Here is a 22,976-nt window from a genome sequence, read left to right as displayed (position 1 = left end):
GCGAAACCCTCTCGAGGGCACAACTTATAGGTGCTTGAGCTAACGGACTCTCCTATTCACATCAAGACCGATCACGTCCAAGGACCACGAGCTCGCAATGCCGACGAAAACTCGCATGAAGCCAAAAAGTAGGCCCAAGGGCTATGCATCCCATCCCTCAGCAGTAACGCTGCCAAAGTGGCCCCTTCTTCAACCTTCACTGCCCGTCGAAGCTCTGTCTTTGGAGACGCTACTCGAAAATCAAATCATTGTCATCCGAGATTTCTTCTCTTTCAACCTATGTAAAAACTATGTTTCTTTCTTGTCCACTCTTCCTCTCCTGACTACGCCCGCAAAGCCCAAAGATGGCAATGCATTACGGGTCAATGACCGCATTGAGTTCAGCGATTTCGACTTTGCGCAGCAGCTTTGGAATGTCACCGGCCTCTCAACCCTACTCAGAGGCTCTCCCGAGGCCCATGATCATCGTGGGCGAGCTGCTCGTGACCTGTGGGGAGGGACAATCTGTGGCTTGAATCCTCGTATTAGAATCTACAGGTATAGAGAAGGCCAATTCTTCGCTCAACACTGTAAGTCGCAGTCCGTCCGAGGTGCAATCTATGGTCTAGCTGTCCCGTTCTACCCTTGTGTTTTCAGAGATTGCCAGGAGTCACTGCCCCAAGAACATACAACTGCCACCGGTCCTGCTCTCTCGTCGAGATTGAGGCTTTCGGTCAAGAATTACATATCTAAAATGGTCATTGAGCTCCAGTGAGGTCGCAGGATGGTCGCTTATGCTCTAGCCTTTTTGACACTGTATGGACAATTTCTGCCTTTTGACCTCAAATGTACCAACTCGTTGCATGAATTAGCCTTGCGCGGACGAAGTCTTGCTTTCGTTTGTGTATTCTAGTAATTTGGAGCGTACAAAGGAGAATCATTAAACCGCTTTCACTTACTGTTCAGCGTAGATGATGAATCAAACAATTTGATTCTGCCTACGGTGCCCCCTACTCCTGCGAAAACGACATGGACCCTCCTGATTTATCTTACCGGACCTGCTACAGGTTGCGTCGGAGGTGAGACAGTCTTCTATCCTGAGCTTGGACCCGCGAAGAAGTTTTCCGGCAAAACGAGCGAAGGTACACAACCGATAGCAGTGGGCTTAGAAGTTGGCATGGCTTTGCTTCACAAGCATGGGCAGGATTGTCTGCTACACGAGGGTAGGGAAGTCATGAAAGGCGAGAAGTGGGTCATTAGGAGCGATCTCTGCGTGAGACGTTGACTGCAATAGCTTTTCACTATGCTCAGGTGACTCTGCTTCATCTACGCAATGAGACATGTATGTCTTTTTAGGTCCGCCCAGCATCGACGTGCACCCTCACTTTGACTCCATCTCCCTGATTCTCTCGAAAGCGCCAAGGAAGGCCTCTGGCTCCCTTGCCCCACTAATCTCGTACTTGTCCTGCAGCACGAAATGAGGGACTCCGGTGATGCCGCGCCTCCGCGCCTCTGCAACCTCATCATCGACCTCGCGTCCGCCAGCTCCAGTTTGCAGCCACTGCTGCACATCCATCTCATCCAGCCCAGCTTTGATTGCTGCGTGTGTCAGGACATTTGGATCAGTGATGTCACCCTCATTCTCGAAGTATGATCTATTCAGCTCATCGACGACCCTATTCTGGACGTTCGTGCCCGCCTTTTCTTTGGCCATATGGATCAGTCGGTGTGAGTCTCTGGTATTGCCAGTTTTGCCGCCAAATTTGAAGGGAATGCCAACAGATTGGCCTATTTGCGCGAGGCGTACTTCAACTGCCGGGATTCTTTCAGGTCCATAGATGGTTGAAAGGTACTGGCGCTTGTCTACCCCGGAGCTAGGGCTCTGTGGATTCAGCTGATAGGGGAGCCATGTGGTGGTAAATGTGTCTGTGCTGTTTGGGTACTTGCTTTGGTAGAGTGCGATCCCTTGCTCGAGCTTCTTTTTGCCGACATAACACCACGGGCAGACCGAGTCGGATGTTATCGCGATAGCGAAATTGGTCATGATGAGCGTACCTGTGAGGAAGCAAATTGACGATTCCAATGCGAGATGGACGTTTGAGAAGTTCATATTTATAGTCTGCGTTCAAGATCAAACCCGATTACCAATCCATCTCTCGTGCTCGCTTCTATTAGACACGAAAGCGCGAGAACGGCATGACATAGTGCACAAGCAATTAAAAGACGAGATCTTCAGCGACTGTATTGGGCCTCACCTTCCTATACTTCCTCTATTCGTCTACATTGCATCCTTCGAGAAAGAAAGCAACGACTTACAATTGACTTTGAGTCTTTGATTAGTCAGCTGGATCTGGTGAAATATCTTTTCAAATGAGAGCCTTACAATCATTGGACGAATGCGAAGGAGCTAAGACTGACTGCCAAAATCAGCACTAGTGCTTCAAGCAGTACATAAAGAGCGTTCTGTGGAAGTGCTTACAGCTTTAGAATTTGCATGTGGTCCAATCTACGGATATTTACGCCCGTCCATAACATTCAACTTTGGTATCTTTGAGCCAGAAAAGTAAATGTAGAGACTGAGATGTCCGAGAAGAAGGGCACTATCATAGTTACTGGTGCTAACGGGGGTTGGGGAAGACGATTGCAACGCAATTCCTTTCGAGTCCAGAAGCTGTGCTCTACAAAGGACTTTGGGGAGTGCGGGACCCAGCAAAAGCAGTCCAGCTTCAAAATGCTATCAACCCAATTTCGACAGCTTCCGACCATGAGATAGTCAGAATTGACATCAGCACGCTTGCCGCTGTTCGCTCTGCCGCAGCTGATATCAACGGTAGAGTCGCGTCAGGACATCTCCCACCCATTCGTACGTTGGTGGTAAATGCAGCCGTCCAGTATGTCACTGGGCAAAAGTATACAGACGACCAAATGGAGGCGACGTTTGCGGTCAATTATTTGGCGAATCTACTCTTGATATTGCTTCTGCTGCAGAGTATGGATAAGAAAACAGGACGTGTAGTCTTGGTCGCAAGCTGGACGCACGATCCTGCGCACGCATTGAATGCGTTCATTACGGCTGAAGAGCACAAGACAATATTTAACGGCTCGCTAGGCTCTTGGTCAAAGCCAGGAAAGGACGAAGAGGGTGATGATTACAATGCTGGTAGGTCAAACCTTTGCCTGAGAAGTTTAACCCATCACGTATGGGTGTCGAGTGTCTCTTCTGGTGTTGACTCATGTGTTCCAGGGATGCGGAGGTATGGTGCCAGTAAAACCCTACTTGTTATGATCATGTATGTTTGCTTAACGCTGGAGAAAGCGATGAAACTGAGTTAAAGTAGGTACGAGCTTCAGAGACGGTTGAATGCAAGCAAAGAGTACTCCAACATCTCCATCCTTGGGGTAGACCCAGGTGCGATGCCCGGAACTCAACTGATACGAGACAGCTCCGGGCTTCTCAACTTCATGGTTCACTCGGTGATGGGGGCAATCACGCCCTTGCTGACTTTCTTTTTCCCTAATGGATATTTTCGCACGGTGACAAAATCAGCGACCGACGTCTTGGAGGCTAGCTTCGACGAAGCCAAGATTGGCAAGTATCCTAAGGCAATCTATCTGAATGGCAATGCGAAGGTTCAATCAAGCCCTGAGACAAGGGACGAGCAGAAGCAGAGACTGCTGTGGAGTGAGAGTGTAAAACTGGCTGGCATTCAGCAGGAAGAAACTGTCTTGACTCTAGACTCATGATTGACTTCTCCAATATTCAGCGGTTTGATAGGAGATATCGCCCCCCTTCAGTAGTAATGCTATAACGCCGCTTAGAGCTTTAAAGTTTTCTCATGCTGGCGAGCTTTCCAAGCCTTTTAACCCAGTCGGGCAGTTCCCCTGCGCCAAAGTTGGGATTTGCTGGCCATCCCCCGCTGTCATTCGCTTCCAATTTTAATGAGTCGTCTTAGTGTCGCCCCTGGAGAAATGATGGCCGTGATAGGTCTGGCAGGGCCTGGTAAGCTCCTAGTCGGTGCTGATTCGCTCGTGATTTACGTCACTGTCGATCTCGATGCATTGGCAACACGAGAACCGCAGCTACCGCCCGGCCTGGGCTACAGCGAATTCTTGAGCGATTTCCTCGTCAATCTCCTCGCGTCAGTCAACCCAAAGCAGCAATCCAGAATCCAGATGTGTTAAGTTCACCTTTATGATCATGGATGTGTAAATCGAGTTGGACAAGAAGCGACGATGGCGGAATCAGAATTACCGAGGCTTCGCCTTCGACCGGCTAGACGATCAATCTTTCAAGAAGCAGATGTCGACACCATTATTCCTAGAAGCGAGCTTGAGGCACGCACCTCCTTTTCCAGCCTCTCTAGTGTCGACAGTGAGAGACCAACACTGTCGCGCACATCCTCTGAATACTCGCAATGCGACCTATCGATTTCCACTGACCGCTCCCGGTCAACCATGTTTTATCTACCTTCACGACTGATGATGCTAGCATGTGCGCTCCTTGTCACACTCTCCCTTACTTTCGAAACACCTTTCCTAGCAAAAGCAGGACCTAGTGTCATTGGCGCAAGAGCTGGAGTACTCCGAACGTCTAATCTCCAACGGAAGAGCTGGGAGGATGGACAGCTTGTCGCTCGGGCAGACACCGACACCGACATTTGTAGCCGCTGGAGCCAGCAAAGTGCTATTATCAACGGAACCATATATATCTACGGTGGTCGCGCGACGACACAGCAAGGGCAGACTGACAACACATGGGTCAATGACTTCTTTACGATTGACGTGACCAAGCCTTGGGACATCTCTTCGCCTGCTGTAAAGGGGCTTCCTCAACCATCAGGACCGCCAGCCGTCTCAAATGGCTACCTTTGGAGCTCATATGACCAGCTACACTTGTACGGCGGCGAATATTCCGATACCCCCACCAAAACGCCTGATGACTTCTCGCTCTGGACCTATGATATCAAGAGCGCTTCGTGGACCGAGCAGCAGAATCCCCAAACATCGAAAGGTAACAACAGTGCCTCTGAGAACCAGCCCGTACAGAGATCTGCCGAAGGCGCCGGCATAAGCGTTGCAGAGCTGGGTAGAGGGTGGTACTTTGCTGGACACGTGGATTCTTATACAACACCAGGGTGGTCCAATCAAGTAGAGCGGGTATACCTTAAATCTTTAATCGAGTATACCTTCCCAGGTCATACCAATGACGGTCTCCAAAGCTTGGGTGGTGGAAAAACCGCTGGACCAAACGGCATATGGCGAAACATTACCGAGGGCGGCATTCAGGATACCGCACAGTTCCCAATTAGGGCAGACAGTGCGATTGTCTATGTCCCAGGTTACGGAGCTCAAGGCATTCTCGTGAATATGGGAGGAGGGACAAACGTATCCTTTGTGAGTCGCATAAAGCTTCTTCGAGGACAAATGACTGATAGCTACAGAGCCAAATGAATGTTATTGACGTCTTTGATATTGCAACGTCGACTTGGTACAAGCAGTCTACCGCCGGTCAATACCCTACTCTTCGCGTCAATCCATGTGCTGTGGCCGCTTCGGCACCAGACGGTACTAGCACCAACATTTACATGTACGGTGGGCAAAACCTTGTGCCCTACAAGAATCAAACGCAATTCGGCGACATATGGATCCTTACAATACCAGGATTTACTTGGATAGAAGTGGATACTACAGGCCAATCCGTTCCTCCAGCTCGCGTTGGTCATACATGCAATATGTGGGATGGTCAAATGATTGTCGTAGGAGGTTACAATACGGACCTTGCTGGGGGTTGTGACAGCGGTTTCTACGTCTTTTCCGCGACCAATTTGACCTGGCAAAACAACTTTAATTCGCTTGGTGGCGGTAACACTGGCAACAACACTCAAAATAAGCAATCAGTGCAAGCAAGTGATCCTGCTGCATTGACTGGCAGCTACGGCTACCAGGTGCCCGATGCTGTACAAAAGGTAATCGGTGGCAAAGGCTACGGTGGAGCGACGATCACAGCTCCCGCTCAATTGGCAACCGCAGGTCCAATAGCGACTGGCAAGCCAATCACCTACACAGTCACTGGTGCCAACGGAGCAGTGATCACGGCCACGGGCACCGCAGAGGCAGGCGCTCAAAATAGTCATTCCGGCCCAAATGTTGGCGCAATCGTTGCTGGAGTGGTGGCCGGATGTTTCGCTGTCCTTGCCGCATATCTCGGATTTTGCGCCTGGCTTTACCGTCGTCAACTCACCCTTTACAAAAACCATGTTGCCATGACGCAACGCGCTGCTGCTGCTGGCGGACCAGGCGAGAAGTCTGCCTTCCTCGGTAGCTCTACAGAAAACTCGAGCCTAGGTAAGCCTGTCGGTACTTCTGAGTATAGCAGCGGTGCCGCTGCTACTGCCGGTAGTGGAAGTGGCTACGAATCCTCAGTGCCTCAAACCCCGGGAGTGCCTCTTGGTCGGGATAGCACAGCTAACAGCAGTACGGAGAATCTTGTTGGCGAGCCTACATTTTTTGGGGTGCTACTGAATCCTAGGCGAAGCTTGAGAGTTGTGAATAGGGACTAATACAATTTTGTGTTCGAAAGTCCTTTCTCTGTGACGCAAATGGGGCCTTTCTCTTACACACGACGTAATTATCCGCAGGAGGTAGCCAAATATACGATGGCTATTGGTGCTCACTTACAGTACATGATATACCCACGAATCGCGTTCTCATTATGTCAAGCAAGGCGTTCAGAAGGAAAATGCACATATATTGCAGGTGGAATTTAATGATCTTAGGTACAGGCTCACGTACATTGCATGAGCATAAGGAAGGATACTTATTATATAGAACCCAGCACACACAACGCTTCTGTATCACATTCACATTTGCCATTCCAAACGCTCTTGATTGCTTTTGAATGCCGTTGTGCTAATAGCTGTTCGCCAAGTTGAGTCGAAAAAACGTCAGAAATGTACTTCAGCCAAATATAGCACCAGTTTCGGACGACGTCGAGCTGTGAGCAAGCCACCGAACCCTGCAGGGTAGCTTGATCCTTCACGCAACGTTATGGGCCTGACTTTCTACACCTAGTCCAAATACAAGAATTACAGCGATTGTTCGCTAGCTGGCACGACTAGGTGCTTTCAGTAGTAGTATTGTGTCTCGCCTGTTTCTTGTTACAGAGAAACTAAAAAAGACAAATAATTGACGCTGCTCAAGGCCACTGAGAATCTCTTGATACGTACTATAGTATATCTCATTGCTAATCAATCAATCTAGGTACGGGGAGGCGAACGTCAAGCGCCTTGTCATTGGGCCACAGAGCCTCATACAAATTTGAAGAGGGGACCTACTGATGAAGAAGGGATCGAGGGTACCTACTGAAGTACTGATTAATCTTTCTAGAATTAGATGTTACTTTTTGCTAAGGGCACTGATTTTGGGTTACCTTACTTTTTTGATGTCTTGGCAACAAGTGCTCGCTTCCCAATAAAGTATTCATGAAAACCACCTCCGATTGACGAGCATTTGTTTGTTCCCCACAAACGATCGCCCAAGTATAGAAAAGTCCTGTCGCAACATGTAACGGATCGCTAGATGTCTATGTACTGAGACGCGAAGAGTGCTATTGACCCGCAGATTCTATCCACCATGCCCTCGTCGCCAAACATGCTCACTAAGGTATTTGATGCAATAAGCTAAGACAATAATCTATGCTCACTCTGCGATCAGTTCGAGTCCAAATCATCAAGAGCTAAAGGCATAGCTTTTCATCCCAAGAGGTATGTAACCACACTCAGTAAGGGGTATTGGGCTAAGCATTGCCAGGCCATGGATCCTCGTGTCCCTTCACTCTTCTACTATACAACTTTGGGACTATCGCATGGGCACTTTGATTGATCGATTTGAAGAGCATGACGGACCCGTGAGAGGGATCGATTTCCACAAAACCCAACCGCTCTTTGTTTCTGGTGGAGACGATTACAAAATCAAGGTCTGGTCATACCAGAGCAGAAGATGTCTTTTCACCCTTAACGGTCACTTGGACTATGTACGGACCGTGTTCTTTCACCATGAGCTTCCATGGATCCTGTCAAGCTCAGATGACCAGACGATTAGGATATGGAATTGGCAGAACCGGTCACTCAGTGGGTAGCTCAAACTTGGGAGCGCCTTGCATTTTGCTAACGGAGCTTTACAGTCTGTACAATGACGGGTCACAATCATTATACGATGTGTGCTCAGTTTCACCCAAAGGATGATCTGATCGTTTCTGCGTCCTTGGATCAGTCAGTGCGCGTGTGGGATATATCAGGCCTTCGGAAAAAGCACTCAGCTCCGACATCGATGACATTTGAAGATCAGATGGCTCGCGCGAACTCAAATCAGGCAGATGTATTTGGAAATACGGATGCAGTGGTCAAATTTGTGCTAGAAGGGCACGATAGGGGAGTCAATTGGGTTGCTTTCCATCCCACACTCCCCTTGCTCGTATCATCTGGAGACGATAGGCTCGTCAAACTTTGGAGGATGAGTGGTAAGTCTCCAGGACATAAGATCAGTCGATTGCTTGTGCTTAAATCTTTTCATAGAAACAAAGGCGTGGGAGGTTGATACTTGTCGAGGACATTTCCAAAACTCTTCAGCCTGCCTCTTTCACCCACACCAAGATCTCATCATCTCTGTCGGTGAAGACAAAACTATCCGCGTATGGGACCTCAACAAGCGCACTTCGGTACAATCATTCAAACGTGAAAATGACCGGTTCTGGGTCATTGCAGCTCATCCCGAAATTAATCTCTTTGCAGCTGGCCACGACAATGGAGTCATGGTCTTCAAGTTGGAGCGGGAAAGACCTGCCTCTGCAACTTATCAGAATCAACTATTTTATGTTGACAAGCAAAAGCTCGTGCGCTCATATGACTTCTCAAAAGGCAGCGAATCTTCGCCTCTACTATCCCTGAAGAAACTTGGTAGCCCTTGGATGCCGCCGAGGACACTTTCGTACAACCCTGCAGAGAGAGCGATACTCGTGACCTCCCCTGCTGATAATGGAATATATGAGCTTGTACACCTTCCTAAGGAGCCTGCTGGGGCTATGGAGCCTACTGATGTGAAAAAAGGCTTAGGAAGCTCAGCAGTCTTCGTAGCTCGCAATCGGTTTGCAGTCCTCAATTCTGCTAACCAACAGGTAGACGTAAAAGATCTTACTAACTCGACTACCAAGACGATCAAACCTCCGTCAGGGACTACGGATATTTTCTTTGGAGGTACTGGCTGCTTGTTGATGGTGACGCCTACGATTGTGGCGCTTTATGATATTCAACAGAAGAAGCAACTAGCAGAGCTGAATGTTACGGGCGTCAAGTATGTTGTCTGGTCTAACGACGGCCTCTACGCCGCTCTCCTCAGTAAGCATAATGTGACTATCGTAACGAAGTCCTTAGAACAAACCAGCACACTTCATGAGACAATTCGCATCAAGTCAGCGACTTGGGATGACGCGGGCGTTCTTCTGTATTCTACTCTAAACCACATCAAATACACTTTGCTGAATGGGTAAGCATCGATAGCGCACTCAGGAGAAAGTACTAACGTTACTATAGAGATAATGGCATTGTGAGAACATTAGATCAAACAGTTTATCTTGTGAGGGTAAAGTCGCGAAGCGTGTACTGCCTCGACCGCGCCTCCAAGCCGAAAGTCTTGGACGTAGACCCGACCGAGTACCGCTTCAAGCTCGCTTTAGTCAAACGAAATTACGAAGAGATGCTGCACATCATCAAAACTTCAAGCCTTGTTGGTCAAAGTATTATCTCGTATTTGCAGAAGAAAGGTTATCCGGAGATAGCACTCCAATTCGTTCAGGACCCTCAGACTAGATTTGAACTGGCCATTGAATGCGGAAACCTCGACGTTGCCGTTGAGATGGCAAAGCAACTCAATAGACCAAAACTCTGGAGCCGGCTCAGCACTGAGGCGATCGCCCACGGCAACCACAAGACTGTTGAGAATGCCTACCAAAAGCTCCACCAATTTGAAAAGCTTTCCTTCCTATATTTGTCGACCGGCGATAAAGCTAAGCTCGCTCTTATGGCTCAAATTGCAGATCGGCGTGGAGACTTTCAGTCGCGGTTCCAGAATGCACTGTACTTGGGTGACTCGGACGCTCGAACACAGATGTTTAAAGAACTTGACCTTTGTGAGCAAAGCTCTATCTACCAACCTCATGTGAACGCTGACAGTGGATAGATCCGCTTGCGTATGCCACGGCAAAAGCTAATAATATGGAAGAGGAATGTCAAGGCATCCTTGATGCCGCCGGCCTGACAGAAGACCAGATCACCTTACCTACTATTGGAGACCCACTGACGCCTCCAAAACCAGTCGTGCAAACACACAAGGCCAACTGGCCAGTCAAGGCAACATCGCAAAGTGTTTTCGAGAGAGCACTGCTCGGCGAAGTAGGTGGCGTTGAAGAAGATAGTGCCCCAGCCCCCAATGGCTTTGAAAATGAAGAAGCCCTTGATGAGAACGAAGCAATTACCCGCAACGGTCAATTAGGCGACGATGACGACGAAGACGGAGCGGGATGGGATATGGGAGACGATATTAACGCTGACACTGAATCAGACTTCGTGACTGTTGATAGTGCCGAGGCCGGGATAGCCAGCAGCGAAGCCGATCTATGGGCCCGAAATTCACCCATTGCTGCTGATCATGCGGCTGCTGGTTCCTTTGAAACCGCCATGCAGCTCTTGAGTCGCCAAGTGGGAGCCGTGCATTTTGCGCCTCTCAAACCACGTTTCATGGAAATATTCCAGGCGACGAAAACATACCTACCCGCTACGCCAGGACTGCCACCAGTCGCGAATTACGTCCGAAGAACTGTCGAAGAGACGGATTCTCGAAAAGTTTTGCCCATTATACCCAGAGACCTGGAGACCATCGCTGCAGTAGATCTTCAGGAAGGATATACTACGATGAGGTCCAACAAGCTTGAAGACGGGGTTAGAGTCTTCAAGCGCATCCTTCACTCCATTCTAGTCAATGCAGTATCGTCTCAGCAACAAGTGACGGAGGCAAAGAAAATCCTCACAACAGCAAGAGAATATGCGATCGCAATGTCAATCGAGCTAGCTCGGCGAGCATTGCCATCAGAAGGCGAGGCGAACCTCAAGAAAAGCCTTGAGCTTTCGGCTTACTTTACGATACCGAAGCTTGAAGTTGCTCACCGTCAACTTGCGCTTCATGCCGCCACGAAGCTGGCTATTGCGAACAGGAACTTTTCCTCCGCTCTTAGCTTTGCCAACCGCATCATTGCGAATGGTGGATCGCCGAAGATTGTAGAACAGGCCAAAAAATGGAAGCTTCAATGCGAACGAAGCCCGCAAGAGAAAATCGACATCGAGTATGACTCGTTCGCCGAGTTTGACATATGTGCGGCGTCGCATACACCAATCTACCATGGATCGCCGAATGCTACGTGTCCGTTCGATGGATCAATGTATCATTCACAATACAAAGGGCAAGTGTGCAGGACATGCGAAGTCTGTGAGATTGGCGCTCCAGCTAGTGGGATAAGATTATTCGCGTTCTAAGATGGAGGAGGCTGCTTTTGTGTCAGTGAAGTTGCTCTTAGCGATGGCATGTAGCTCGTAATGTTTGCAGCGGAACTGGAGGGCAGGGTAAATGAATAAAAAGCCAGCAGTTGAGGATCAGGATTGTTGTACTACGCGAAGACCAAAAGGTCTGAAGACGTGCCATCAACGTCGTCGAAGGGTTGCGGCTTCATACCACATGAACAACCAGTGGCCTTTGCATGCCCTCGACGTCGGCTTATAGGGGAGGCTCTAGGGCTCGACTCCCTATTAGTTGCCCTTGGAGTTCTAAGGTAAGTCTTTTGAGAGATCGGTCTAGAACTTCTTGGCGGGCCGGCCCAACGAGCTGAATTGCCCCAGGACTTTAGCTATCTCGAGTTGTGCACAGTATGTCAGGCTACGCCAGTCAATGTAACGGTAGTCAGCATTACGTGTCCCAGATGCGAACAAGACTGTACTCTTGTTACTGACTGGCCTTAACCAATCCGATCCCAGAGCCTTCTTCTTCAACCTCGCTATCCACGTCCCAAGCACACCTGAATCTTCGCATCGCGTGCTCAAGTGACTACCCTCGCCATCATGTCGCTCCTCTCACAACTTGTACCCCTCATCCTCCTCTTCCTCGGCGTCGCTGTCGCTGGCTTCATTGGTTTCGTGGCCTACTCTATCGCTTCAGATATCGCAGATAAGACATCCAAAAAGATGGAAAAGAAGAACGTCACATTTGGGAAAGAGGGCATGAAGATCGGTGTCAAGGAGGTGAAAACAGAGAATTATGTCGATCAGACACAAAGGTATGAGCGTAGTCCACCAGAAAGCATTGTTGAAATAGGACTGACGCTGCGCGTACCAGCTTGCTCGTCAAGGCTTGGAACTTCTCCACTTGGCCCGCTTATAAGTCACGCTTCTGGAACAAAGAGGACGAGAAGGGCGCCCCAACGAGTGCTCGACCACCGTATGTAATGTCTTGATGTCAGCCTATATTCTTCTATTGACAAGGGTGGGTGCAACAGGAATCCGAGAGCGTCCAGCTCGCATAAGACGAAGTGAAAGCTACGCAGCACTTCATCGAGATGCTTATATCTACGGTTACATGAACGACCATATGAAGTTAGATTTTTCACGTCCGGTATAGCGGTGACTGCTTTGTATAGCGAGACCTAAGGGTCAGAATATACATTCGCACCTTCAGCATTCAAATCTGCAATTGCGTTGATTGAGAAGCGGCTGTGGGGCTCGGTTTCTCTCCTTTTTCATATTGGCTAAGAAATGAGCGCTTGATGGCACAGATAGATGTCTGACGCGACTTCAGGCCAATGTATCTACATGAACACCTATGGACCAGATGGCGGAACCGTTCGAAAGGTCGTATACAAGCCCAGACATCTTGGAAATATTACTCAAGAGGGTACGCATATTTAGGAATCCCTTTCTCGTCACACTGCGTCCACACGTTTACGGGAGATGTCAACGCCAGACCATACAGGGTCGAAACATTACTGTTGGTGTCTGGCATATATATTAGCATAACCGGAGTCTTTTAGCGTCCTCCAACCCCCACAACGTTTTTGACTAGGTAGCAGCGCTTTGGGGAACCTGCAGGCCAACTCTGGGGCGCCTAACTCAGATAAATTGCACGATTTGGAGATACTTCTCTCCAGCAACCCATCTGTACGATATGGCTCGCATGCTCAAGTGGTACTGTATGTGAGTGGCAATGAGTAAGACGATGGCATTTCTCAATTTTTGAAATCTTTATTTCCCCTTTGTTTCCGCCACCTCTTGAAGATATTTCTTTGTCGTCTTTCGTCTCTGATTTCGCCACATTCTTAGCTATGCCTGTTTGCAACGATTTTCCTAGAGTGACAAATTGTGATTGCTTTTTTCACGTTCTCAATAGACTTGGGCCCAAAGTTTATGGCTATGCTTATGATAATGTTTTGAAATGATGCTGTTTTTGTATCCGATCATCAATTGATTCCAGCTCAAAAACTGGCGGGGACATGTCAAGCCACAATGGGAGACGCCGCGATATACACAGATGATGAGGATATAGACCTATCATTTCGTGCTGTTCATCCAGTCGAGCTTCTTGTAGAACAACTTCATGTTGGGGTTGACCTTTCACCCAATCGATGGGGAGCTCTGTTGAGGGCCGCAAGCAGCGAAAACCAGGCCTCGAAATCAATACTCAAGAACATCAATGCTCGAATGCCTCCTGTAACAATAACCGCTATTCTGGGAGCCTCTGGCAGTGGGAAAACGTCATTACTCAATAGCTTGTCCCATCGCATCGAAGGTGGTCGACTCAAGACGAGAGGGCGAATACTGTACAATCAGAATTCGAAGATCTCCACCATTCGCCACGCATATGTAATGCAACAAGACATCTTGATACCTAGCTTGACAGTTCGTGAGACCCTTCAATATGGTGCTGAGCTACGCTTATCATCTTCGATGACGGCTAAAGAGCGCTACCAAGTCGTTGAAGAGGTCATATTGGAGCTCGGATTGAAGGATTGTGCGGACACTAAGATTGGAAACGACGCCCACAGAGGATGCTCAGGAGGAGAGAGAAGGCGAACATCCTTAGGAGTCCAATTACTCGCCAACCCTTCAGTCCTTTTTCTAGACGAAGTCACAACCGGTCTGGACGCGTCAACAGCGCATCGGCTAGTCAAGACTTTGAAGAACCTCGCCAGAAAAGGTAGAACCATCGTTATGACAATTCATCAACCTCGAAGTGAGATATGGTCCTTATTTGATAATGTTTTGGTATTGGCGCAAGGCTCACTGGTGTATTCTGGTTGCCGTGAAGAATGCCTCCCTTACTTCGAGACCTGTGGCTTGAAGTTGCCTGTGTTTATGAACCCTGCCGAATTTCTCATCGATCAGGCTGCGGTCGACAATCGCTCGCCAGAATCAGAAGCGAGATCGCAAATCAGAATCCAAGAGCTCACAGCTTGTTGGGAGAGGCACATAACATCTAATAAGAAGTCGTCTAACGATAAACGAAACAGTAATGAGAGGCATTTCGAGCACACGACCTCTGGTGAGAAGTCATCCTACGACAAACCAATAGGCAGTGAAGCTACTCCAGATTTTCCAAGTCAAGATGAGCTGATTGTTTCCAAGGCCGCCCGGGCGCCTTCGCGGCCGGTCAATTTCTTGCGGCAATGTAAAGTGCTCACGAGACGAACTTTCAAGGTGACTTGGCGGGATCCCTATGGCCTCTTAGGCTCCATGCTTGAAGCCATATCGATGTCTGCTATCTCTGGAGGGATCTTCTGGAATCTTGATGGCACTCTTCAGGGCATCCGAAGCCGAGAGGGAGCACTCTTCCTTGGCACATCTCTGCAATCATACCTAGTAATGCTCTACGAGATATATCGATTGACCTACGATATTCAGACTTTCGACCGGGAACGTGGCGAAGGTGTTATCAACGTCCCAGCCTGGTTACTTAGTCGGCGCATTGCTCGCTTTCCGCTTGAAGATTTGCCCTCACCAATTATCTTCTCCACCATTTTCTACTTCATGGTAGGATTTCGACCAGACACTGACCAATTCTTTATCTATTTCGCTATCCTGCTGCTGATTCATCATATCTCTATCAACGTTGCGACTTTCTGCGTAGCTCTAAGGCGGGATTTCGCGCAGGCGTCGTTGATCGCAAATACAATCTTCACGGTACAATCGCTTGCTGGTGGGTATTTCGTACAATCAAACCAGATCCCCGTCTGGATTCGATGGCTGAAGGTAAAACTCACTTTTCATCAACATTAATGCTCCTGGCTAAACGCTACCAGTGGACAGCATATTCATTCTATGCCTATTCTGCCTCTGCCGTGAATGAATTCCTCGTTCATACGAGCGATCCTGCTGGCCAACTTTACGACTGCCCGTACCCTGGTGGGACTGCAAACCCACAATGCAGTCAATACACAGGTAGGTACATAATGCAGATTCTCGAAGTGCCCTTCAAGGATTTGAAACGTCCATTCATTATACTTCTTGGGTTCACGCTTGTGTTCTTTATTTGTTCGGGCGCTATACTCAGCTTCGTTCGTGTTCATTTGGGAATGTCCGTACCTCGAAAGACGGATACAGACTTTTCAGCTGGCAAAGAGAACATGACAGCACAGTCACTTGCCCGAGCTCGGACGGTCACCGTACATTTGAGAGGCTTTGCCCTCGACATCTGGAAACGGAGTGGGATGTTTTGGAAACCAAAAAAGCTTTCAATCCTGAAACCCATGGACACGGATTTTTACCCAAGCGTACTCAACGTTATCATGGGGTAAGCCTATCAAGATTTGGCGAGGCTACTATGGCTGACAAAATCAGACCCTCCGGCTCAGGCAAAACATCCTTGCTCAATGCCATGGCACAACGAATGCAGCACACTCTGACTACAAAATACTATAAATCAGGTGGAATAAGCTTGAATGGGGCAGAGCCTTCTCTCAAGGTCATACGCTCGATTTGCTCGTTCGTCTGCCAAGACGATGCCCAACTACTGCCTTGTCTGACCGTGAGGGAAAATCTAGTCTTTGCGGCCCTCCTGAGACTTCCTTCCCACTTTTCGAGGAAGCAAAAGCTTGACCGTGCAGAGTCTATTCTACTGAAGATGGGCCTAAGCGACTGTGCAAATAATGTTGTTGGTGATGAGTTGAGGAAAGGGATTAGTGGCGGCGAAAAGAGAAGGACCACTATTGCTTGCCAGATCCTTACCGATCCACAAGTTCTTCTCCTGGACGAACCGACCAGCGGCTTGGATGCTTTTACCGCGTCGTCAATTATTGATGTTTTAAAATGTCTCGCGAGCGAGGGGAGAACGCTGATTCTCGCCATTCATCAAACTCGAAGCGATTCGTTCAAACACTTTGAGAACGTTCTACTGCTAGCACAGGGTGGTGAGATTGTGTACACCGGAAGAGGCTCAGCAATGCTTCCCTATTTCGCAAGTCTTGGCCACATGTGCCCTATCACAACCAATCCTGCCGACTTCGCTCTAGATCTCATATCTGTCAACCTTCAATCGGAGTCAAAAGAGACCAGAACGCGTGAGAAGGTTCGATCATTGATACACAGCTGGCAGGGTAAGCAGCACTCGTTGAATAATGAACCGCAAACAATCGACAGTCCGGCTCAACTTGGCAGCTTCGCTCGAAAAATGACACCATTACGAGTCGCCCTTCCTGCCCTCATGCATCGTAGCTTCATCAACTTCAAACGCAACAATGTGGCGGTCGTGGCACGTACCATGCAGATTCTGGCCTACGCCTGTATACTCACGCTTCTTTTTGCACCTTTAGGAACAAGCCAAGCCAGCATCAATGCCCGCTTCGGCTTCCTCCAAGAGATCACACCCCTCTACTTCATCGGCATGCTCCAGAACGTTGCCGTTTACCCAAAAGAGCGGGATGTCTTTTACCGCGAACACGACGACAACGCATACTCCGTCGAGGCTTTCTTCCTCCAGTACACCTTTGGAGAAGTGCCGTTCGAGATCGTTGGCTCACTTGTGGCGGCAACACTTCTTGCACTGGCAACACAACTCCCTCGCACCATCTTCGTCTATCTCGTCATGGCGTTCAATTGCTTCGCGATCGTCAATGTTGGCGAAAGTCTGGGTATCATGTTCAACACTCTCTTCACGCATACCGGCTTCGCGGTCAACATGATGTCGGTGGCCATCTCTATTCCCACATTGATGGCGGGCACCATGTCATTGAATGTGCCTGCCTTTCTGCAAGCACTTAATCACCTCAGTCCCCTCAAGTGGTCGCTCGGGAACCTTGCACCCTACAGTTTCAAAGGCGTGACATTCCATTGTGAGGATCATCAAAGGATGCCGAACGGGGAATGCCCGATTGGTACAGGGGAGGAAGCGCTCAAGGTGTATAATTTTGAGACGAACCCTGCACTTAATCTGTTGGCGCTTGGGGTCTGCGTGGTTGCTTATCGACTGTTGGCGTACCTCATACTCAAAGTGGCGCGAATGAGGTAGAATATTGCCGAGAGAGTAAAACAAGATTGGCTAGGAAATACATTTGGTAGAACACGATATAGAAGTCTAATCTGCTGTCTGTACCTGTAGGGTGTTTTATATGGCCACTTAGGATTCAGAATAAAACAGTATAGTACATGTAAAAGTATAAGGGGTATATAAATGCACAAGAAGGCCAGTAGACAAGCTCTTTTTGTCGTCCCTTTTTCCATCATTGACAGTCACTCATTACCTCATATTTCACGTTATCGATACCTACTTCCGAAGCCTTCCCACAAGATTCTGCCCCGATTGACACCTGCTTAAGATCTTTCCAATCGTCTGTAAAAGCCATCTTCTGCATGCCCCTTTTACTCGGAGAAAACGACAGCGATGCCGTCTGGACACTTTTGCCGCTACTTGTAATGCCTGTGATTACAATAGAGCAGCTATCACAAGTGCTCTCTCCAACTTTCCCTTCTATTCCCCGGGCCCGTAGCCAGTGGTTGTTCGCGACGAAATCTCTGACCTGCAAGGCTCGCCGTGAGAGCGTGGTATTTGACTGTGCATTGGTGTCTTCTGTGCTGTTGGCAATACATGCCACATACATCTCTTCAAGTGCAAAGGCGCCTTTGCCGCCAGTTGGCACAAATTTATTAGATGGTGCGGGGCCCGAGTGGCTGACGTCCGTGTCACTGCTTTTCTCGTCTGGTGAAGATGGTTGGTAGCTAAACACATTTGGCTGAGAGAATGCGAGAAGGTTCTTCGTTGACTTGAAGTCGCTCCAATCGAGCCCTTGATAGGGGACTGGAGAAGCCTTATCAACTGATATCGTGTCGTCCAATACTGAGGATGGAATATTCACGTTTGGAAGCGACAGCGAGAGAGTGGTGAGGTCGTCGAACTGAATTTGTGTCAGTGCTCGGATGATCAATGGTGAGCAGAAAAGGCATGAGACTCACAGTAGCGACGTAACTTTGCTTTTGGTTTTGGCCCGAAGCACAGGGCATCGTGGAGTTTGATGGCATTGAAGAGGGTGGTATCATAGAAGATGCAGCAAGAGAAGGCTGCAGTACAATTGGACTCACTCCTATGGAAGATACAGAAAGACCTCCAGAAGGATTTGAGAAGCTCGAGCTATTTCCGGGTGTTCCTGTTCCACCGCTATAGGGAATTGATAGGGAAGGAGCTGAGTTGTATGAGTATGGAGGTCGACCTGTACCTGAAAGAGCTCCAGTTCCAGGAAAGCCATTACTAGACAAAGGAAACCGTTGGCTTGCTCCCGTATTTATTGGCCGTGATGCAAAGGACGATGCTGTCATGCTGAGCGATGGGCTGGTACCACTTCCACCTGTTGGGCCGCGGCCAGAGGGCATGGAGCCAGACAGGAAGCCACCTGACGGACTCGAGTTATTGCCATATGGGGCAGTAACGGGTAAGCCCCCATTTGTCAAAGGGAATCCTGGCTGGATAGGGGAAGCGTGTGGTGAGGCGGTGGATGGAATTCCAGAATTAGTATTAAAGGGAAAGCTATTGATCGGTGAATTGTTGCTGGGAACATTACTATTCTCGCTTCCTCCTGTTCCTTGAAACGGAAGAGATGCTACATTCAATGGCGTAGTCTGAGGGAGCCCCAGTCCACCAGAAGGGGATGCTGCTGGAATTCTAAGTCCGGCTGAAGGAGAGTTGATCGGAAACTGGTTGGACGCAGCAGTCCCTGGCAATACGGGTGAAGCAGGTGGAATCTGGTCTGTAAACGACGGCACTGCGGGACTAGGTGGCAGGTTGCCAGCGTTCCCTCCTGTTGGACAGCTTGCGCCTTGATTTGCCGTGACTGTGATTATTATGGTTGTTGTGACCGTTACAGCTGGGGCGATTTGTGCTCCTGCTGATGCATCTGCCGATGCTTGCGCTTCAGCCTGCGCTGTTACTGTTACTGTCTCTGCAGGTAGTGTGACCGTGGAAGCCGGCATAGTTACCGTCGCAGCGGATGGACAGAAATTGCTTAGGCCGCTGGGTTGGACTTCGCCTGAAGCGCCTGGACTGGGGATACCTGCACTGCCGTAAGGTAGATTTGGTGATGGAACCAGCCCTGGTATGGAAGGCGATGGGAATATTGGCGACGTAACATTTTGGTATGGGGCGCCCGATATGGGATACGATGGAACACCACCAGTCCCCTGTGACGGGGCGCTGCCAGAAGCAGAGACACTTCGATAGATACCACTTCCACCAGTGATTTTCAACAGCCCTGTTCCGGATGCAGATGCAGTGCCATTTGCCGTGGTGATACGTCCTCCAGTGGGACACGGGGAGGTTTCCCCGGTCTGCTTAGATTCTGGATTATTAAAGAGCGCCTCCAAGCTGGCATAAGGAACTGCTTCGGCGTCATGGTTTTGGGTCGTAGTAGTCGTTGGAGTCGCTACTCCTGCGTTGATGTCTAAACTAACGTAGGCATATTCTGAATCATCTTCCCACGGCTTTGGTGCGCATTCGATAGTAAAAATGAGAGAGGCTGCAAGAACAAATGCAAAGGTAACGAGCGACCTCATGACTGACAGCCATGAGCGGTGAGAGCCAAAAAGAGTGAATGAAGGAAAAGAACTGAATTGAGAACCGCAATGACGACAAAAAACGAGATTGTCAAGAAAGCAGGAGCCAATCCCGTGCAATAGAGTGAGACCAACATTGCAGCTCAAGAGAGGGCCGTATGCCGCCTCCACGCCGTGGTTGCGCACTTATAGTCGACTAAGCAGGCTTGCGCAGGGTCGAGAAGGTTGACCTGCGTTGAGCCCGTATTCTTGAAGTCGGGTATAACGACCATTGCATCGCATAAAGACAATAATGATGTTGGAGCGACCCGGATTGAGGCTATGAAAAGCAACGTGCGGGTAAAACGAAACAGCGGGTGCAGTGAATCAGGAGCTGTGCGCTTGAGCGTAGGTTATGCAGAGAGTTCTCTCGTTGATGCAATAATAATATTTGATTCCGGATGCGGAAAGTTCTTCGTCACGTGCAATCGCCGAAATGCTATGGAAAAGGGTAGTTGCATCTAGCCAACTTCCACAAGCCAACCTTATAGGCTTCGTCACCAGCGTGAGCTATCCTTTCGTAGCTAAGGATGATTGGCTTACTCGGATGATGCTCGTTCAAGCTGTGCAGCGCAGCTGTTGTTGTACCAATCGATACTCACGTCATCCACGTAATAATCGAGCAACTTCCCCCAACCGCTGCAGAGATCGAGATGCTGCTCACACCGACGAGCTCTGAGTCGAATTCGACGTAAGTCAAAGAGCAATTGTTGAAATTAGGACAGGGAGGGAGTCGACTGGTTCGTGTTCTTGGCTCAAGTTGCTGTCCTCCGAAGGTCACATTGATGGTCAAAAGACATACAGACAGGCTCCCATCTGTACATCCGAAATAGCCGGACCGTGGGTTGAACCTAAGTACCATAATCAAGTCAGTCATAACATTTCGGGTCGAAGAAAGAGCCTTGAACCATGTCTCGAGGGCCAACGACCTGGATTCCTCGAGGAGTTGAATTTGAAGACTTAACGTACCAATATGAATTATCCGCGGCACGAGGTCCAGCTCCGAATCCGCCTGTCACAAGCCCTGCGTTAGGAGACCCGTCCGTAGCTGTACCTGATACCCGATATACGGCGAGCTGAGGTGATGATCGTGGTGGGTACGGGTCTGAAGGCGGCGGCACATACCCAAAGTGATCGTCAAAATATAGTTTCCGATATGGGTTGAATATAGGTGGAACGTCTTGGTCGTTTGGATCATCTGAGACTGTGAATTGCGGTAAATCATCAAACTGTCTGCCTCGTCAGCCAGCATGACCAGATGTTCCAAGACACCTCTTACGTCGACTAGAGATGCTACTTGTTTCTCATTACAAGGTGGAGAAGCTGTTGACCTGAATGAGCTTGATGTTGGCGAAGAGAAGCCCTCTGGACTGCTACCCTGCTCTGGACCAATGGGAAAAGGCCAGGGAATTCCTGTGGCTGTTGAGGCCGTCTGTACAGCCGCTTCTGGTATGGCACCTTGAAATGGACTTGAGATGGGGTACGCAGAGGCTTGTAACTTCACTGGGATAACGCTAGACGAGGCTAGTCCTTCTGCCATTGCAGGTGCCGCAGGTGCTGCTAAAAGGTTCTCAGGATCGGTCTCCCACGAAACCACCTTACCATTGATCGTTGCAGTGATGACAATGGGTTTCTCGTCACGCTTGTTTCGATTACCAACAGTCGAGGGGGAGACTAGGGCAGATGCTCGCTCGACAGAGCTAGCTGCTGCTGTTGAATTCTTGATTGTTCTAAGTGTCGTAGCATTCCAGCCTTCAGGTCCGTGTCCAGTGTATAGCTTGCCAGAGCTGGCAAAATACGCGTCCGGTGCGGTTGCAGCCGCTGAAATCCTGTCAGCTTCATCATTCTGCCTATCCGTGGACTCTGCTCGCCTTGAGTGTTGCTGCTGGATGCAGCTTGGGTAATGTTTATGACCTGATTTTGCGCGACCTCATTGTAAACAAGAGAGTCTTAACATATGACACGTCACCAGTGTGGCTTACCAATACGGTCTCCGTGACTATGTTCGTCACGTAGACTGTTGAGGTGACACTACAGCCAGCTTGGGAGCTATTTGTACTGTAAGCTTCTGACAAAGGCAACGCTGAACATCATTGATATGGCTCGGAGATATTGTTAGGCTGGCTTCTTGAGCAACTTTTACGTACTTCACGCTGGTTGCAAAGGCGGTCGCTACCAAAAGCAGTGCTATGAACAGATTCATGGTAGGATGATACGCAGGAGGTCTTAAAGAATGGACGGCTACGAGGCCAGAGAATTGATAAAAGAAATTAGTGACAGCAGGACTTGATTGCTCAAGGAGTGAATGTGGGTTGGTGAAGTATCATGTACAATCTGATATGAAAAATGCCAAGCGGTGGAACACTCCTTCAACATCACCCATCATCACAGGTCATTGGTGGTGGCGGTGATACTACATAAGGCGTCCCCCTTCGGCGTAAATTCAGCAGAAACCAAGCTTCATCGTTTCACTGCTCAGGCGCTGTGCTTGCTTTTCTGGGTTTTGGTGAGCAAAGGCCTGCTTCAAGCTTGGCCGTTCACGCATAAGGAATTTAGGATTGACAAACATCAAGATGCAACCAGTTTTACGAGAAAGATTTATGCCGGTCATATTCTTGTTCCCATTATTAATCAGGCTACCTGGTCTTCTTGCTGAGAATGATGTCAAACATTCAGCTTCAGGACAAGGCTCATCTTTCGCCGGCGATTGCAATGCTTCAGGACTTCGTGGCAAAATCGCGATATCATACCGGGCGAAAGGTTTAGCCTTCGTGTCTTCTGAGGTCTCGCAGGGTCTCCCATGTCGCTTGAAGGTCTGAGCGTCTCGAGCTT

General features: G+C 49.0%; 11 protein-coding genes across 11 annotated transcripts; 7 read left to right on the top strand and 4 right to left on the bottom strand.

Annotated features, from left to right (window-relative positions):
• Positions 1 to 97: 97 nt before the first annotated feature.
• Positions 98 to 754, top strand: KY384_006055 (uncharacterized protein; the record flags this gene model as incomplete). Its single annotated transcript, XM_044814551.1, has 2 exons — positions 98 to 569; positions 639 to 754. The coding sequence occupies 2 exons, from the start codon at positions 98 to 100 to the stop codon at positions 752 to 754; spliced, it is 588 nt and encodes a 195-aa protein (XP_044668701.1).
• Positions 755 to 1,360: 606 nt separating this feature from the next.
• On the bottom strand, positions 1,361 to 2,023 carry KY384_006054 (uncharacterized protein; the record flags this gene model as incomplete). Its single annotated transcript, XM_044814550.1, has 1 exon — positions 1,361 to 2,023. One exon carries the CDS (start codon positions 2,021 to 2,023, stop codon positions 1,361 to 1,363), a length of 663 nt encoding a protein of 220 aa, XP_044668700.1.
• An 881-nt stretch (positions 2,024 to 2,904) lies between these two features.
• On the top strand, positions 2,905 to 3,723 carry KY384_006053 (uncharacterized protein; the record flags this gene model as incomplete). The annotated part of the gene is made up of 2 exons (XM_044814549.1): positions 2,905 to 3,139; positions 3,527 to 3,723. The coding sequence occupies 2 exons, from the start codon at positions 2,905 to 2,907 to the stop codon at positions 3,721 to 3,723; spliced, it is 432 nt and encodes a 143-aa protein (XP_044668699.1).
• A 489-nt stretch (positions 3,724 to 4,212) lies between these two features.
• On the top strand, positions 4,213 to 6,539 carry KY384_006052 (uncharacterized protein; the record flags this gene model as incomplete). The annotated part of the gene is made up of 2 exons (XM_044814548.1): positions 4,213 to 5,373; positions 5,421 to 6,539. 2 exons carry the CDS (start codon positions 4,213 to 4,215, stop codon positions 6,537 to 6,539), a joined length of 2,280 nt encoding a protein of 759 aa, XP_044668698.1.
• Positions 6,540 to 7,611: 1,072 nt separating this feature from the next.
• Positions 7,612 to 11,561, top strand: KY384_006051 (uncharacterized protein; the record flags this gene model as incomplete). The annotated part of the gene is made up of 7 exons (XM_044814547.1): positions 7,612 to 7,641; positions 7,693 to 7,742; positions 7,789 to 8,108; positions 8,162 to 8,497; positions 8,553 to 9,519; positions 9,567 to 10,162; positions 10,213 to 11,561. The coding sequence occupies 7 exons, from the start codon at positions 7,612 to 7,614 to the stop codon at positions 11,559 to 11,561; spliced, it is 3,648 nt and encodes a 1,215-aa protein (XP_044668697.1).
• Positions 11,562 to 12,140: 579 nt separating this feature from the next.
• On the top strand, positions 12,141 to 12,532 carry KY384_006050 (uncharacterized protein; the record flags this gene model as incomplete). The annotated part of the gene is made up of 2 exons (XM_044814546.1): positions 12,141 to 12,355; positions 12,415 to 12,532. 2 exons carry the CDS (start codon positions 12,141 to 12,143, stop codon positions 12,530 to 12,532), a joined length of 333 nt encoding a protein of 110 aa, XP_044668696.1.
• Positions 12,533 to 13,577: 1,045 nt separating this feature from the next.
• Positions 13,578 to 17,574, top strand: KY384_006049 (uncharacterized protein; the record flags this gene model as incomplete). The annotated part of the gene is made up of 3 exons (XM_044814545.1): positions 13,578 to 15,320; positions 15,371 to 15,861; positions 15,909 to 17,574. The coding sequence occupies 3 exons, from the start codon at positions 13,578 to 13,580 to the stop codon at positions 17,572 to 17,574; spliced, it is 3,900 nt and encodes a 1,299-aa protein (XP_044668695.1).
• A 211-nt stretch (positions 17,575 to 17,785) lies between these two features.
• Positions 17,786 to 18,563, bottom strand: KY384_006048 (uncharacterized protein; the record flags this gene model as incomplete). Its single annotated transcript, XM_044814544.1, has 2 exons — positions 17,786 to 18,457; positions 18,516 to 18,563. 2 exons carry the CDS (start codon positions 18,561 to 18,563, stop codon positions 17,786 to 17,788), a joined length of 720 nt encoding a protein of 239 aa, XP_044668694.1.
• Positions 18,564 to 18,604: 41 nt separating this feature from the next.
• KY384_006047 (uncharacterized protein) lies at positions 18,605 to 19,143 on the top strand (the record flags this gene model as incomplete). Its single annotated transcript, XM_044814543.1, is given in 2 exon segments — positions 18,605 to 18,749; positions 18,764 to 19,143. The coding sequence occupies 2 exon segments, from the start codon at positions 18,605 to 18,607 to the stop codon at positions 19,141 to 19,143; spliced, it is 525 nt and encodes a 174-aa protein (XP_044668693.1).
• Positions 19,144 to 19,162: 19 nt separating this feature from the next.
• Positions 19,163 to 20,105, bottom strand: KY384_006046 (uncharacterized protein; the record flags this gene model as incomplete). The annotated part of the gene is made up of 2 exons (XM_044814542.1): positions 19,163 to 19,228; positions 19,281 to 20,105. The coding sequence occupies 2 exons, from the start codon at positions 20,103 to 20,105 to the stop codon at positions 19,163 to 19,165; spliced, it is 891 nt and encodes a 296-aa protein (XP_044668692.1).
• Positions 20,106 to 21,013: 908 nt separating this feature from the next.
• On the bottom strand, positions 21,014 to 22,347 carry KY384_006045 (uncharacterized protein; the record flags this gene model as incomplete). Its single annotated transcript, XM_044814541.1, has 4 exons — positions 21,014 to 21,373; positions 21,424 to 21,965; positions 22,127 to 22,161; positions 22,292 to 22,347. 4 exons carry the CDS (start codon positions 22,345 to 22,347, stop codon positions 21,014 to 21,016), a joined length of 993 nt encoding a protein of 330 aa, XP_044668691.1.
• Between the last annotated feature and the right edge of the window lie 629 nt (positions 22,348 to 22,976).

This window comes from Bacidia gigantensis, assembly GCF_019456465.1.
Source record: "Bacidia gigantensis strain McMullin 20006 chromosome Unknown contig_246, whole genome shotgun sequence".
NCBI lineage: Eukaryota > Fungi > Ascomycota > Lecanoromycetes > Lecanorales > Ramalinaceae > Bacidia > Bacidia gigantensis.
The sequence above is the reverse complement of the archived record's forward strand: the minus strand, read 5'-3'. Positions and strand labels throughout refer to the sequence as shown.